At 39.7% G+C, this 16,389-nt stretch overlaps 1 protein-coding gene across 3 annotated transcripts in view; it reads left to right on the top strand.

Annotated features, from left to right (window-relative positions):
* The first annotated feature begins 554 nt into the window (after nucleotides 1-554).
* Nucleotides 555-16,389, top strand: part of TARBP1 (TAR (HIV-1) RNA binding protein 1) — a 42,495-nt gene continuing 26,660 nt past the window's right edge. For all 3 annotated transcript variants that reach the window (XM_067293467.1, XM_067293466.1, XM_067293468.1), the window contains exons 1-12: nucleotides 555-1,383; nucleotides 2,306-2,403; nucleotides 3,326-3,395; nucleotides 4,355-4,503; nucleotides 5,763-5,815; nucleotides 7,658-7,755; nucleotides 10,000-10,135; nucleotides 11,137-11,233; nucleotides 12,124-12,213; nucleotides 14,059-14,197; nucleotides 15,546-15,642; nucleotides 15,932-16,107. In XM_067293467.1, the coding sequence (XP_067149568.1) occupies nucleotides 555-1,383; nucleotides 2,306-2,403; nucleotides 3,326-3,395; nucleotides 4,355-4,503; nucleotides 5,763-5,815; nucleotides 7,658-7,755; nucleotides 10,000-10,135; nucleotides 11,137-11,233; nucleotides 12,124-12,213; nucleotides 14,059-14,197; nucleotides 15,546-15,642; nucleotides 15,932-16,107 (2,032 nt within the window). The remainder of the gene's footprint in view (nucleotides 1,384-2,305; nucleotides 2,404-3,325; nucleotides 3,396-4,354; nucleotides 4,504-5,762; nucleotides 5,816-7,657; nucleotides 7,756-9,999; nucleotides 10,136-11,136; nucleotides 11,234-12,123; nucleotides 12,214-14,058; nucleotides 14,198-15,545; nucleotides 15,643-15,931; nucleotides 16,108-16,389) is intronic.

Below are 16,389 nucleotides of genomic sequence, written 5' to 3'. Positions count from 1 at the left end.
CACATACAGTCAAGTTTTGCCTAGCAACCAGGATGACTGGAAACTTTCAAATGTGCATGTACATATGTATATATGGATCTGTGCAAGTGTAAACTTATAACATCACATAATCCCATGACCCCAGAAGCCAGAGCTTTCCAGAAGTTCCTTCCCCTTTCAAAGTTTGAGTGATGGCCACAAAACTCATGCAGCTTTTTCCATGACCAGCCCATGGGAACCACCCGCCCCTGCTCCTCAGCTCGTTGCGTGCTCTCCCTTTTCCCTAACCGCGCCGGGAGTCCGTGTGCGAGGCGGCAGCGCGCCACCCCACAGCTCGACTCCCCTCACTCTGACCATCTCAGCGGCGCAACGGCCTCCGGGAGCGCGGGAGAGCGCGACTCTCAACGGCCGCCACCGGCGCGCGCCGCCCGTTGACAGCGCGCGGGCGGCGCCGACGCGGGGCGGCGCCCGCGCCCCGCCCCCTTCCCCACCCGCGAGGCGCCCCCTCCCCGCCCGCGCGGCGGCGCCTGCGCAGACGCGGCCTGCCGCCCCCTCTCGCGCCGGCGGCCCGCAGTATGGAGGTGGTGCTGGCCGACGCGCTGCTGGCGCGGTGCGGGGACCCCTGCGCGCTGCTGCGCGCTGTGTGCGCGCCGCTCTCCGCGGAGCGCGCCGAGGCGCTGCGCCTCCTCCTGCAGCGCCTGGCGGCGGGCGGCCCGCCCGGCGCGGGCGAGGCGGAGGCGCTACGGCGGGCCGCCTGGGAGGTGGCGCTGGAGCGGTGCCGGCCGCTGCTGCGCGGCGGGGAGGCGGCGGCGGGGGGCGCGGAGCGGCTGCGGCTGGCGCGGGCGGCGCGGGGGGCGCTGCGGCACTGCGTGCAGCTGTGCGGGGCGCCGCTGGCGGCGCGCCTGGCCCGCGACGCCCTGGCCGAGCTGGCGGCGGGCGGCGGGCCGGGCGCCGAGGCGGCGGTGGAGGCGCTGGTGGCGGCGGCGCCGCGGCTGGAGGAGCCGGCGCTGGTGGAGCAGTGCGTGGTGGCGGCGCTGGCGCTGCTGCGGGAGGAGGGCGAGGGCGAGCCGGCGGCGCTGGTGGCGGCGCGGCTGCTGCCGGCGCTGGGCGGCAACGGCGCGGCGCTGCGGCGCGTGTGGGAGGGGCTGGTGGGCGGTGGCGGTTGCGGCGCCCCCCCGCGGGCGGCGCGGGCGCTGCTGGCGCTGAGCGCCCTGGGCGAGGCGCTCTTCGGGGCGGCGGCGCTGGACGCGCGGCTCTGCCCGCGTTTCTGGCGGGTGGTGCAGGAGGGGCTGACGGAGCGCGACGCGCTGTGCCGCAAGAGGGGCCGCTACCTGCTGCAGCGCGCCGTGGACGCGGCGGCCAGCCAGCGCGCCGAGCTGCGGTGCCCCCCGCGCGGCGGAGACGGTACGGCGGTGCTCCCCGCGCACCGCCCTGCCGGGGCTCGGGGAGGGGTTGGAGTTGAGTGGTGGGGTGAACTGCTTAGAGACTCCTTATTTCTTATGGTTCTTATTTATTCCCCCCCCCCCCCTTGTTGCAGCTGTAGGAAGGGGTGGGAAGCCCTAGCTTAGCCCTCAGTGGAGGATGAATGCTTCTTTAAAAGCTTCCGTTAAAGTAGTTTTTTCAGGACATCCGGGATGCTGTAAGGCTTACACCGGCTCGCATGCACACCAGTTGGCATGGTTGTGTTTCTTTCCCTCAGGAGCACTTCTTGAGTGTGGGAAAGCTACCTAGCCCGTCTTGTACCCTTCTGTAAAATTAGTATATTGTTTTGCATGAGCTTTCTAAGGTTTTATTAATCTTTGGGGAGAGTTTAATTTCACCGTTCTGATACCTGAATCATCATTTTAAGGCATGGAACACTAATAGATGCCATCCTACCCCTGTGCTTAAGGTGATAAAAGTTAGTGTTGGCTCTTGCCAGTGCTGAGCACAGAGTTTGCGCCTGGTGAGTTTCAGCCCCCTGGTTTTGAGGGGGTGAGTGAGAGGGGAGCTGTAGCAGGGGATGCTGTAAATCCTGAGGGGTATTGTCATGTCTTTTTAATCAAATGAGCTGACTCAGAAAATGCAAGGGCAACTGAATCTATTCTACCAGTTGCTACGTGGAAATCATAAATCGAAAGTCTTGTGGCCATACATTTCCATGTAGAATTTTCTATGATGGACTTGCTGAGGCAAAGCTTCTTATTTCTGTAGCCGTGAGGCAGGGGAGAAAACAAGGCTCACTCTCCATCTTAGTCAGGATTTTGCATTTAATCTTTTGCCTAAACGGTGCTACAGGAATTGTGTTTAAATAACCTTTTTCTTTTCCTTTTTTTTTCTTAATTAGAATCAAGTTTGTTTTGGTGGTCTGTTGAGAAGAATGAAAAACTTCTACAATTTTGGGAAACTTACATTTTGATAATGGAAACTTTGGAAGGAAACCAGGTAAGGGCGTCTTAAAATCTATGCTTATCATAGTTTATGTGATATGTTATTTTTGGTACATATACTATAAATATTTAGATAAAATCTATCCATTTGTAACAATTGAGGGTGTTTAAATTTACATTAAGAAGCATATTTTTTGATTTTAAATTAAGTTTTGAACATGGAGCACGTGTCATTCATTTGGAATAAATTTAGAACTCTTGTCTATCTCTGAAACAATTATGTTTAAAGCAGTAGATTGAGTTAAGAAAGGAAAACCTGGATTGCAGCTTGTTGTAAGACCATGGGTACCCTACATCTTAGGGTTGTTGGCGAAAATCAGGCTATTGCACTCCGTAACCTCTTTTCAGTAGAGGGCACTACATCCTTAGAGTAAAGCACTGTGAGGCCTTGCATGAAAATGATGTTGCTTGACTGAAAGTCCAGTGTTCTTGGCAGAAAGTTTCCTGTTGATTTCAGGCCTGTATAACTGCATGGTATTATGGTATTAATTATCAGTTGTGACTCCCTTTTTGCAATTTATTTTATTTGTGTGTAATTGTCCTGTAACTAAGAAAAATAACATTTACCAAAATGCTTAATTTTAGAGTTTTGTGCTCTTTTATTTGAAAACCCCATGTTGCAGTTTCTATGAATAAAATTGTTAGTTGTTAGGAAGTTGTATTGCTGTGATGCAGTAGCATAAAAGTATATTTTTTCCTTCAATGCTGAACTAAGGTCTTAACACACCAGTGTTACGTACCAAATCCTAGGATCAGTTGCACAGGCATTGGGTCAGAGTATACTTATTTATTTAAATGCAGTTACATTAGCAATTAATATATTAATGCTCTTGGTAATAAATTCTAGCCCATGACTAAACACTGGATTTTAGGTTTGAGATGTAAACTACTTATGTAACATCTGATTTACATTTCAGATCCATGTCATAAAGCCAGTATTACCAAAGTTAAACAGCTTGTATGAGCATGCTATATCAGGGAAAAAAGGTAAGGCAGCTCTTCTCAAACTTTTTCTGAACATTAGACTGTGAACTCTAGCTTTTTATTTTCTTCCTAGTTTTAGTAGCAGCACTTTGTTATGTTTTGTTTCTCAAATCAGCTGTTTTTTGGGTGGCCATGCCATCATCTGTGAGTCTGCACTGTGCATAGTAGCTTGGCAAACATGCACGGGCAGGACCATTCTGCTCAGAGATACAATATAACAAAAAATGTACAACAAGAAATCTTAACATATGACAATTACTTATTGCATTATCATGAAATATTTTTCCATCAACTAAGACCAGCTAAATGGGTCTCTTTCCACTGTGTTTTTTTTACTTAAATTAATGTGAAAGCAAACGAAGCCAGAGATTCCTGGGCTAGGTCTTCTGAGCCAAGTTACCTGGACAACTCTGTGAAAGAAGGGGGGGGGAAGGAAAAAAAAAAAAAAAACCCAAACTCAGTAGTAGGGGGAGAGAGAGGAATAAAATGAGTGCTGAGACAGCACAGTGAAGGATGTAATACGATCTTTTATAGAGCAAAATGGAGTGCATCTAATTAGGTAGTACAAGTTTTTAGGAATTAAAATTCACAGATTTGTAAAGTGGAAAGATGATTAACTGAGTGTTGCAGGTGACATTCTTGGGACAAAGACAGTTGCAGAAGAGGACACATTTTTCATATTTGTTAGTAGTTTTAAGTTGTAACTACTAAAATCAGAGAATAACTTTTAAAAACCATGTAAATAAATATTTGTTGCATTGGAGATCTATTAGGGTATTTTTATAAATCAAATAACTATAGTCATTGTTCTGAAATGTGTTGTGCGCTGCCATGTTAACTAGGGTGTCAGTAACTTGTGTGTTAGTTTGATATTTCCTTAAAGTGTACTGTTGCGTAAACGAGTGTGCTAATGTGTCACTGTTGTTTCTATATCGGTTTAGAAGAATTTGCTTGTGTAACAGGTTGTTGGTTGTTTCACCCATCTTGGCACATGTGCATCTATAAAAGAATGTTTGAGAGCGAGAATAAAACATTGACAAAGGAAGGCATTCTTCATTTTCTGGAGCTTTATGAAACAAAGCATCTTCCAAATTCACTTGAGTTTTTGGAGGTAAGGGTGCCTTCCCTGTTACTTGCCAGAAAAAACATGTATTAGCTTGTGTTATCTATTACATTATTACCTCAATAGTGTTGAAATTAGACAAATTCTATAAAAATGCCCTCATATTTTGCTGTACAAGTGATAGCAATATTTGTAAGTGGTGTCAAATATAAAATTACTTGAAAAACAGCCACCCTAGTGGGAAAAGTGCAGTCATTTATCCCCCATGTTTCAAACTAATGCTCTCTAATTGAAGCTAGCACCCAGTTTATTGACATTTCTTATCAGAAATGAAAATCTCGAAGCGGAGGTAGGGGCAGGGAACGTTGATGCTTCAGACTTCTGGAGCTCTGAACCTCTCCAGAACTGTTGATTGTCTTCATTGAGCAGAGTCTTGGGTAAACTTATTCAACAGACCTTAGGTTTGTGCACAGTGTCTCCTACTCAAGGAGAGATTTTGAAGATCCATTTTTAAATCTACTTGTGAGGAGGTTTGAATATCTCTGTAGTATTATCAGTATATTACATATTTTACATATAGATTTTACATTTGGAATGAAATACTGTAGGTTTAAGCTAGTTTTTATTAGCATTGCGTGTAGGTTATCTCCCCAGCCAGCCTACACCTTAGTAAGGAGTGGTCTGTGTTACACTATTATTTCTTCCTTCTCTCTTTCATAGAAGGACCCTTGTCCTCAAAAGCTAACATTTCTGCTTTCTACAAATTAAGTCAGCCTCTTGATAGCTGACTTGAAATCCAGTCAACCTTAAAATAAATAAATACATATATTGCACACCCACACACACCTGCACACCCACACCTATGTGCGTGCACACACACCTCTGTGCATACGCACACCTCTACTCACACGCACTGTGTATAAAAAAAATTCCAGAATCCTTCTAACAGTGTTGGGCTGTAGTCTTTCTCCTATTTCATGTTTAAATATCTTTTTTTCTTTTTATGCTGAGTGTCATCAGTTCCCCCATCCATTTTCTATAATCATTTCTTATTTGCCTGTGCCTTTCATAATGCTCTGTGAAATGTACCTAACGAGAAAAATGTTTTGCTTGTTTATTCTCCTGCTCCCACTTCTCTTCTGTTCCTTGTACTTTGGCTGCTTCTTCCGCTACTGCTGGTGAGGGTGTTCTCTAATTTCTGACTCCTTCTGTCCTTTTAAGGACAGGTGAAATAATTCTAGTTGGCCTCTATATAGCAATTCCTTTTGAAAGTGTATTTAGCTGTTGTTCTTGTTTTCTTTTATCAGTTTGTTATCGGACCATTAATGGATGCCCTCTCAGAAAGTTCTCTTTATAGCAGGTAAGATATTGATTATTAAATATATTATTGGAAATGTATTCTAATAATACTGATATGAGTATGTTGGTAAAATCTTGTATAAAGGAAGACACATTAATATACAAATGTTGTTTGCTAAATTCCCTCATAGGAAAAGAATTTCTTAGGAAAGGTGGGTGGCTATGAGTAAGATGAAATGGGTTGAATTTCATCGTAGCAATAGCAACATAGGGATGCCTCAAGGTCCCATTTACACCTGAAGTTAAAATATTTATCTGGAAACAAAATGAGATATGATAAGAGAATAATTATAATTTAGTGAAGTATTTTTTTTTATGTTCTCTTTTTCTTGCCACAAAGGAAGAATGGGCTGTTCTAATTGTTGCAAATTCATAATTGATAGGAGAATTTTTCCCATAGTGCATGATTTTCTGGGGAATGAATGCTTTTCCCCAGGAAACTATTTGAGGTCACAAGCTGACAATAGCCTCCCTTGCTGTAAATACACTAAGAACAAACAAAAGTTTGAGGAGTTGCAGGTTGCTATGCATTCATTGTACTGATGGCATTCAGTCCTTTGTCCATTGCGTGGGAACTACTGAGAATGGGGAGTCAAGTGCTGAGTACCCAGATGCTATGGCTTGGGTTACAGCTAGCAAACTGAAAGTGAGTTCAGAACAGTGCTGGTATAGCCTTGATTGGCTGGCCTTGTTGGGGAGGCAGCTAGAAAAGTTCACACTATTTATGCACTTCTGGAGGAAAAAGGGTTTGTGACTGTCACTTGCTAAACTGGTACACAATTTGCATTTGGTGGTTCTGGCTATCTGTATAAAGCATAATCAAAATAGGTTGTTTCTTCTGAACACGGCAGGACAAGCGTGACTTTTTCTGTTTGGGCACCTGCTGCAGTTATGCATTTATCATCTCAGAATTAGCTGGCTGCAGTATTATTTACATGGGCATACACTTCTAGAAAGTTAGAAGTTCTGAGTGTTTGGTGGGCTTTATTTGGAGGTGTCTGTCAGAATTGTGTTGGATCAGTGCTTCATAGTCTTCTGTCATCTCTATTCCTGATGAAACATGTGTTGGGATATATCTGAAAGCAGGGGAGAGGTACATGTTTGGGTATACCAAGAATATGCGAAGTTGTTACAGTTAATGTAGTATCTCATGACTGTCCCACTCTAATCCTTAATAGTTAGAGTTCTGAGACTTCAAATATAATGTAGGTTATATCTGTCTGTCTTGTGGAATGTTTCTTGAATCTTTAGTTAAAACTTCTTGTGCTGATCAATAGTTTTGTTTATACTGACTTTATAATCTGTTTCAGAGAGAAGTCCTTGCTTTTTGGCACACTTGTATAGGTAATTTGTCTTCACTGCTCCCCCAGTCAGACTAGTCACATCCACACTGCATATCACTTGGAGAAATTATCTTGTTGCACAGGCCTTTGTAACCTACTCACCCGGAGACCTCTGGCATGCTCTGAGTGCCCAGCATCAAGTTTAACTGGCAGTGCAGTTTCTTACTGTGGGCTCAACATACAATACTCTTGATAGTGGGCAGCCTTGCTTGAGGCTGTACTTGAATGCCTTAGTGTGATGATGCCACACCGCATCCTTGTAGGTGGTCAGGGAGATGCTTACTGTTGTGACCTTCTCAATCCTCCCTGTGTTTGTTGGATGCTGTTGGAAAACTGGCCTAAGTGAAGGAAGCAACCTGATGCACTCCATCTGTATGGCCTATTGGAGCAGTCTCTGGAGTGAATTAACCACTGAACCACGCTTTGATTTTGTTTAGGGGCAATCCTAGTTGAAGCTGTTAACATACCAGTTGTGTATTTGATGTTTTAAAACCCAACAGGACACCAGGCCAGTTAATGGGAGCCTGTCCTCCTTTAGGATTGAGGTTGCAGAAGTTCTTGACCACTTATCTCATGCTCCTTCCAGATGAAGAAAAAGGTATGTTTCAATTTGATGTTTCTGGTTTTTTTCTTTTTTTTTTTTTTTAATAAATCAAATAGAAACCATGGATCCATTTTCCATATCTCATGTAAGCATTTACCACTATTTTCCTACATTATTTGAGGAAAAGGAGTAATTCTTGTCCTTGTGGCAGTGGAGTTCTCAGAGAATAGAGAATTTTTCAGAGGCTTTGGGGGATGCTGCAGTATTAAACTACCAAACTGTTTTAGGAGAAACTGAGGCAGACTTGGCAGGGGTTAGGGGGGAAGACAGTGAAGATGAACAGTATTTTCAGATTCTTTTTATTTATTTGTCAGTGCTGTGGTATTTTGCATACTGTGGTATGTAAAATCTTTAGAATTATTCTGATTTTCCAATGTTGATCACTGTGGTATGAGCCAGTCTATCTGCCACACTTTTTTGGTCATAACCTCTGTAATTAGGCATCAAAAGAGCCAGTCCAAGTGCTGAAGCAGAAGTTGAATAAAGATTCTTCTGTTGTGATGGTGGGTGCAGTAAGATTTCTGAGATGTCCTCCAAATTTTGGTGGTAGTGTAGGCTGAAGGAGAGGAGCAACTTTTGACAGACTAGAATCTAACATTTGGTCTGATGAGATGAAATTAGGGTAGAGCTAGCACTATCCATATATTGTATCTACAGGTGCAGATTCTGGTATGAAGCACACCTTACGTGTTTGTAATGCCATAGATGTCAGATTTATTTATTGTGTCCCTAGGCATGCATTTTTTATTTTTTATTTTTTTTTCATTACAAAATGGAGAGTCTGTGATCGGTAACTCTGAGAGACTGGGAGACTGCTTCTTTGAATTGTAGCTGCGGTGCCTATCAAGGCCTACTCTGGCCATGCCAGCATACAGTAAACTGGTCAAGTCTGGTGGAATCCCCATGTACTTTGTTCCACCATCACAGACACTGAGAAGCAGCTTAAGGAAAGTGTTGCCTAATGCTCAAAATAATCAGAGTTAAAATCCATTATTGAAAATGAGGAAGAGTGCAGATCACCAGCGTCAAAATTGTTTTTATTTCTGGCTATCTCCTCATCATGTTATCTTTCAAAACATGATAGCTTTACTGACAAACTTCTCTTTTGAGTATACTTTTTTTTTTTTTTAAAGTAATTGGGAAAATTATTCTGTTGTCTTTCATTTAGTTTTCATAGATTGAAGTGGGACTGGTGGCCTTATTTTGCCAATTGAGTTTCTACTCATGTTTCAGAATCAGAACCAGAGGACTGAGCCATTTCTCTAGCTCTGAGTCTCTTACTGCAAAGTCAGAGCTCTTGTCTCTAAAATGCACCTGCCACACTTGAGGTTTTTAGTTTCTTTTGCTGTTTGTAAATGTAAAATTCTCTTTCCCAGTTCAGTTTTGAACCAAAAGTAAAAATGTATTGGAGCTATTTTCAGGAGAAGAGTTTTGCTAAGTCTGCATGGAACAAGAAGGGACTAGGGAAAGGGGAAGAGGGAAGAGAGGTGTGATGGGGACAGAAAAGGAGGTAGGCAGAAGGGACAAAAATGAATATGTTTAGAGAGTTACCTCATTTTTTAGGAAATTTTTTCTTTCATCAAAATGTAATCCCCAAACTCCCTCCTTTCATCTTGACATTTTGCTAATTTGTTGTTCCATAACGAAAACTTAAAAAATAAAATAAAACAAAGCAACCTTTTCTGAAAAGTTCAGCTGCTGGAATACAGTTGAAATGTACTTGAAGATAGAAGGTATCTTTATAGCTTTTATTTAGAATTTATCTGGCTGGCCATAAAAGCTAGACTCTTCCCTGTTACATGTTACTGCACAATAAATTAATGGTACTGTGTAACATTATAATACTTGCATAATAAAATATACTATAGCATAATTAAATACCTATTTATGAGGTTTTAAACTATAGTATATTTTATTTTTCCCTTAAGCTGTAAGTCAGATAACAATTGGTGAGCTTTCCTAGTTAAAGGCTGGTCTTGCACTTTTAGCCTGAGCAATGCAGAAATGATCCTAAATGTGCAGCGTGACTGCATCATAACAATCTCTTGCTGGCGTCCTTGTCATTTAAATGCATTGGAGAACAAGAAATCACACCTGACTTCCTGGTATGAAAGCAGAAGTTTATGCTGAAACAAGCTAATCAGCTAAAGTATTTCTGTGATACTACAAGCTTGTTACACAGTGGTACTTCATGTTGCAGTTGTAAATGTTTATTTTCTGTTTACTTTTATTTTTAAGGTAGTTTCCTGTTAAAGTTTATTCAGAAGATGGCAAGTAGGCATTGGTGTGCTGTTCCCATTTTGTTTCTTTCTATGGCACTGGCATATATCCCTGCATGTAAAATACTGGGCACTGACGGACTTCATGCTCTAAGGTAAAATGCTTACTGCATCAGGTTGTTATATACTACTTACAGGGAAAGGTACTGAACATCTAGAAAGCCAGGATTTAATCCATGCTCATTACTTCTGGGAGGAAGTGGTGGTTACCTGTGACAATGGAAGGTTCTCTCCCCCTTTTTATGTCTAGTGCACAAAAGAAAACAGTTTAACAACTGTATTTATCGCTGCATGACTTGAAAATGTGTGTTTTGCATTTCACTCATTTGTCATCACTTCTTTTTTTGGCATCATTTTTCACTGGTCTTCCATACTTCCTGTTATGTGTTAATCTTTGTTTTTGTTCTTTTTTAAGTATATTAAAACCTTGTTAATGGCAGCTGAGGTCAAAATCAAAACTTGAGGGACCAGTAAATAAAAAGCTAGACAAAAGTTCTAGGCATGCATGTTTTCAGTAGTACCCACAATATTTTCTAAGTGTCAGCTTTCATTTCAACAGGTAATAAAAATCAGTAATTATTCCAGTTTAATCAAATTTGAACTTTGAAATAATATTTTCTAGTGGTCTAAGGGATATTGGAGAAAAATAACTTATGAAAAGAAAACAATGGTTAACAGTCAGATACACTTTTCTGCTGATAAAAGAACATCTAGAGTTTTTCGGTTGTGTGCTAGAGTGAGAATTTGTTGGCATACATATTTCTATATTTGTGAGAGATGGAAATGCAAGTATTAAATTATCATTTACACTACTAGCCATGTGAACATAGAGATTTTTACTTGTGGATTTTTTTTTCCATGTTTTCGATCTTGTCAGGTATATCCTTATCCAAGTTTGAATTTCAGTTTTTGAGAATAAATTTAGAAATAGTCTTGGTTTTGGATTGTATGCTCTTTAGGGCAGAGGATGTGTTACTCTTTGTGGAATATGTTTAATAGATACAATCTAATATGTTGAAAATAGCTATCAAATATATGAAAATGGTTGAACTTCTTTAATGTATATTTTCTATGGTGCATACTTGTCTGTTTGCAGAGATGTCCTACAGTGTACTATGATTACACATCAGATTTTGTTGCGGGGAGCTGCTCAATGCTATCTTCTTCAAACAGCTATGCATTTGACGGATGTGGTGAGTTTTTCTTCCTAGTGTAATAAGGATATACTAACACTTTTGCAGGTTAAATGGTGTATAAAAATTTTTTGCTAAATAGAACATGGAACAGCTGATTTTGCTGGATTAGTAATTTTGTTAGTGACTACTTAAAGGACACAAATGTTTGTACTATGTAAGTATGTAGTAAGCTTGTGTTAACTCTGATTTCTTTAAAATGTATTTTTCCTTTCCTTTTTCATTTATTCATTTATATTTTGGTGTAGGGTTTCTATGCACTACTTACATAACAATATTCTATCATGATATGCATTGCATAAACTTGAGTTTCAGCAGGATTTTGAAGTACCTAAGAGAATAGAAGTACTTACAATAGCAGAATGGTGAAACTATAGTTAATGTTGAAATAGTAAGAACTTAGTTGTTCAGTAGTCAAAGTATTTGTTTTAGTTGTCTTACACATACTTTTTTCTCAAATGAGTAGACGGTCAGCATTCCCCTTCGATTATTGGCTTCCATGTTATGTCCTCTGGTTATAAACATGTCTGAGCAGGTTTTCCTGTTGGAAATACAGAAATAAGACTTATTAGTGACTGAGGTTGTTAGCTATGAACCTTCATTTAAAAGATGTCATCAATGGATAGCACTATTCTTTCAGTGGTTCTTTAACTTTCAGTGTGTATCAGTGTTGAGATTAGGTTTAATACTTCAAAAAATTGATTTATGTTCCTTGATAAGGTAGATTGGTACCTAAGATGCTAAAAATGAACCTGTGTCATGGAAAGGAAAAGGTCAATTTCTTCTTTCTGAACCTTTGGCAGATGAAAGCAAACATCTCTAGTCCTCATTTAGATGTTATCAGTTGTATATTGTTTTGGCAACTATTGTATCTTGATCAATTTCTTTAGGAGAAAGTGTCCCTCCCAGACGTTGCAAGCTTTCTTATGTCCCTTAGACCGGAGGAGTCCCTCAGGAGGGATACTATGTTATGGATGGAGGTGAGAGCTGAAGCTTGTTTTATGTTCATCGGATATCTTCTAATACCTGTACAAATGCAGGATTTGTTATTGCTAATTTAATATTTAAATAGTTAGCTACTTTTGCGCTGGTGCATTCTGGAATTTCTGGATGTGGAGTCCTAATGGTATTAAATATTTCCCTTGGAAGCTGTGTTTTTTAATGTAACAGAGGGGTTAATGTTAACCCTCAACAAGTTATTCAGCAGATTCAAAGCAGAAGAATTCTAAGTTGTACCACCACAGTGGGTGAAGGTAAGGGGGGGGAGCGGGAATTTGGCTTTTCCTGTCTTCTTGCAGAGATTCTTAATTTTGCAGAAGAGAAAGCTTTTTTGAGGTAGAGTTTCTTTTAGATTTTTGAGCGGTGCAAGTGCTGGAATGTATTCTTTCAGTGCTTGTATGCATCAGTTTATCATGTTTCCCAGAGTCCATGTCAGCATTGCAGCTGTTGGGTGTAACCATATTCAAATGCAAATCAGAATCAGTTCTTACTCAGACTTTTGGTCCCTGAATACTGGTCCTTTAAGAGACTTCAATGTGTTTATCACAGTCTTCATCTTCTGCCTCCTTTGCTGTTATTGTAGGAACTAAAATCAGTATTTGGTAAGCCTGTACTAGTATCTGTAATCTTTCCCATTAGGGATCCATGCTCACTCCTCTAGATCGTTGGTAACTTCATGGAGAGAGTGTGAAGCAGGGCATCTTATGGAATCCACAGAGCCACGACTTGGGCTTCTCTCTCTACTTTTATTAAGAATACAAGGTAGATGTAACATCCTCAGATGAAGCTGCTCTTGTCATCAGATTCTACAGACAGTTATTTCTGTATATTATATATATTCTCTTCTTTATGGCTACTTTTTTCTCTGCTTCTCCCCTCTTCCCCTCAACTGTCTTTTGTAAAATTCCGTTTGATGGAAAAGAACAATATTTTGTAAGTTTAATTAATCTTTAGAATGATACTCTGCTAGTACTGTGCGTATTTTCCCTTTCTCTTATTTTTGAATGTACTATCTGAGATAATGCGGATCCTGATAGTCTCTGAATGGGCCAATATATAGGCCAAAATTTTGTATAAGAGCTGCCTCTGATTTGCATGTTGTTTGGATGAACCTAGCACTGGCAGGAATAACAGAGTAATCTCCAAGAAAAAAACATGCATAGTATGTAAAGTGAGACTGTGAATTTTAAATTTCCGGAGGATGTATATCCTGTGTATTTCAAAGATGCACAATGGTGCGATAAAGTGTCAAAGAAGAAATCTTCACATAGAGGATGTACTAGAATCAACTGAATAAGTAGCCATAGCTTTGAGTCACAGCAATTTATGATAAATGATTTTTGATTTTATTGAACTGAATTTGATTTTATTTATTGAATTTATGATAAAATGATTTTGCATAATGTCCTCTTGTTAAGAATGTTGTACACATTATCCTATTCAGTTGATTTTAGCAGAAGAGTTAAAAAAGTGCAGCTCTCATTAGGTAGTACTTGGCCATAGAAGTCCCATTTGAGATGATTGGGTTTTTACCAATCTTGCTTATTTGTAAGAATTGGTTTTTTTTCCTTATGTTGGTACCAATAATCTCCTTTTTTAGGTACTCTGAATTACTCTCTGGAAGAACCTTTTTCTGTATTAGAGGAAGTAGTGTGTTAGGCCTCAAGGTAGCTCAAGTGACTGTCACACCTGTCAAAGTGTGGCTTTGTTGATTAAAACCTTTTATATCTGATGGTGCTTTAGTGTACTGCTCTTACGTTGGTAAAGTTCTGTCACTACAGAGCTGGCAGATATGTTTAAATAGTAACATACTGGTTTTAATTTAGCTTTGCAGTTGGCTGCAAGTGAATGACAGATTCTTCAGAAAGTCTGTAAAATGTGATTTTGAGTGTAAAGAGATGTCATCACTGTGTTTATATGTACGCAGTCTTGTGGGAGAGTACCTTAAGACACCAGTATCTGAAAGTAAGTTAAATGTTTATTAATACTCACCTCTTAAATGTGTTTAAAAAAAAAAAATTTTAATTATGAAAATCCTTTGGTTTTTAGAAGAGGTAATGTTTACATTTTACCTGTTTAAATTCTACCTAATTTGTACTATCCTTGATTCATAAATTCTGAAAGGACTTTTTTCTTCACTGCCACATTTTAGATGACTATAACTTCAGTTTATCATTTTCTTTCAGAAGAGAAATGTCATGTTGTCTGTGTTTGGATGCTTTCTAACTTGTGTAGTGCTCAATTATTTGCTATTTAAATACTGCAAACTTGGCAATTTATATATTGTGTTGTAATACCAAAAGTCAAATATCAAAAAAGGAACATTTTTTAATATATACCTATAGAAGATATAAAAACTAGGTCAGAATTTGCTGATGATAAATAGCTTCAGAAGATCATGCGGCCCAAAAAACTTAACCTGATTGTCTTATGGTCAGAAATGTTGTAAGCATATTTTTGTTTATTGGTATTTCAAGGTAAATTGAGTGTTAGAAATTTTGGCAAGTCTTCTCTCCTTCCTGAAAAGTGTGTTTAGTCCTTTGCCATGGAATTGCAGATACAGATTGCAGATGCAGGCAAACATCTTCTATGTATTTCACTTTTTAAAAATGATGTTTGTAACTTTCTAGTTTGATAGGTATCTTAATTTGTAAGTGTAGTTTGATATACATCTTAGTTTGTAAGCAGTCATTTGGAAAAAATATATATATATACCTGCCAAGTCCAGCTGCTTTGTGCTGTGTCTTCACAGTTTTGCTTTCTAAATTGCCAAAGCTAAAAGCATATCACTCCAAAAAAAACCAAACCAAACCAAAAAAAACAACCCCCCCAACCCTGTGTTCCTGTATAAAAGATCAACGAAGAGAGAAACTTCAGTTTAAGTTCATGTTTTATTTCCTTTTACAGAACAGTTGTAGTTCTTTATATAACTTTTAGCTGGTTAAAATTACAGCTGATGTTTCTGAAGACGCGCAACAGATTTATGTTCTTGTTTAACTTCATTTGAATATCCTGCTGTATTTCAAAAAGTGAAAGTGAAGTCTATCGAATCTGCTACTACATAATCCAACACACTGCCAAAAATTGATTTCAATGTAGTGACCAGTAGGATCACCTTTTACAAGGCATAGCGAAAATGCCTTTGTTTAGCTTGTATTTGGATAAAAGAATGCCAAAATTTGGCAGTAATATTAATGTTAACATTAGTTGTTATCATACTAATTATTGTTTATTAAGCTATAAAACAAAAGCTTAAAAATTAATATGCAGATATTTTTAAATGCTGTGGAAACCTTAAAATATCTTTAATCAGGAGAAAATTGCTTTATGCCTGACTGGTTTGAAGCTAAGCTTGTTGCAACAATGATTCTGTTGGCTGCAGATGTGGAGGAGATGAGGAATAAATACAGGTAAGTATAAATATCTTATTTTACAACTCTTTCTTTTTTCTCAACTCCCCTCTGCCTCCTTTCCCAGGGTCCGATAAAAGCCTACTCGTGTCAATCCGTTTATTTCAGGAGACTTTGGGTTAGCCTGATAGTTACTTAGAGCTTGTCTAACTGGCTGCAAACTTACTGGATAGCATTTCTAAAGATATTTAAGTGACTTGGAAACCTGTGTCCTATTTCCATAAGTGACTTCAGCACTTAAGGTAGATACTCAGAAGAAGACTTTCTGTTAACTTTTGTTTTTGTATAGTGGAAAAAGCAACATAGAATGGATTGAACTAAAGGCTTTCTTGAACCCTCTTCTGGATGTCTTGATGAAACTTGGCAGTAATGCTTACATACCGACACTGAAAACAGATAAAAGCCTACAGCTTCTGTTGAAGTTATTGCAGACTCGTTCGTTAAAATGTTCCAATCCACAAGATGGTTAGTGATATCTTCAGTATACTGTGTCTTATATTAATTAATTATTTAGTCTAACTTAAAACCAAGGTATTTACTGTTTTAAGGCTATATTGTTAAATTAATACTAGCCTAGAAGCAATGAATGTAAAAGTTGACAATCTGGCATAGCTTTTATGAAATTAAACTGTGGGCCCAATCATATGGGGGCCCTTTTGAAGGTGTCCCAAGGTGTGGGAATTCAGATTGTGGAGCGCATCTAAGAAAGCAGTCATCATCCATTAGAATTAGATTTGCAGTTAGTCA

This window comes from Apteryx mantelli, chromosome 3 (assembly GCF_036417845.1).
Source record: "Apteryx mantelli isolate bAptMan1 chromosome 3, bAptMan1.hap1, whole genome shotgun sequence".
Classification (NCBI taxonomy): Eukaryota; Metazoa; Chordata; class Aves; order Apterygiformes; family Apterygidae; genus Apteryx; species Apteryx mantelli.
The sequence above is the reverse complement of the archived record's forward strand: the minus strand, read 5'-3'. Positions and strand labels throughout refer to the sequence as shown.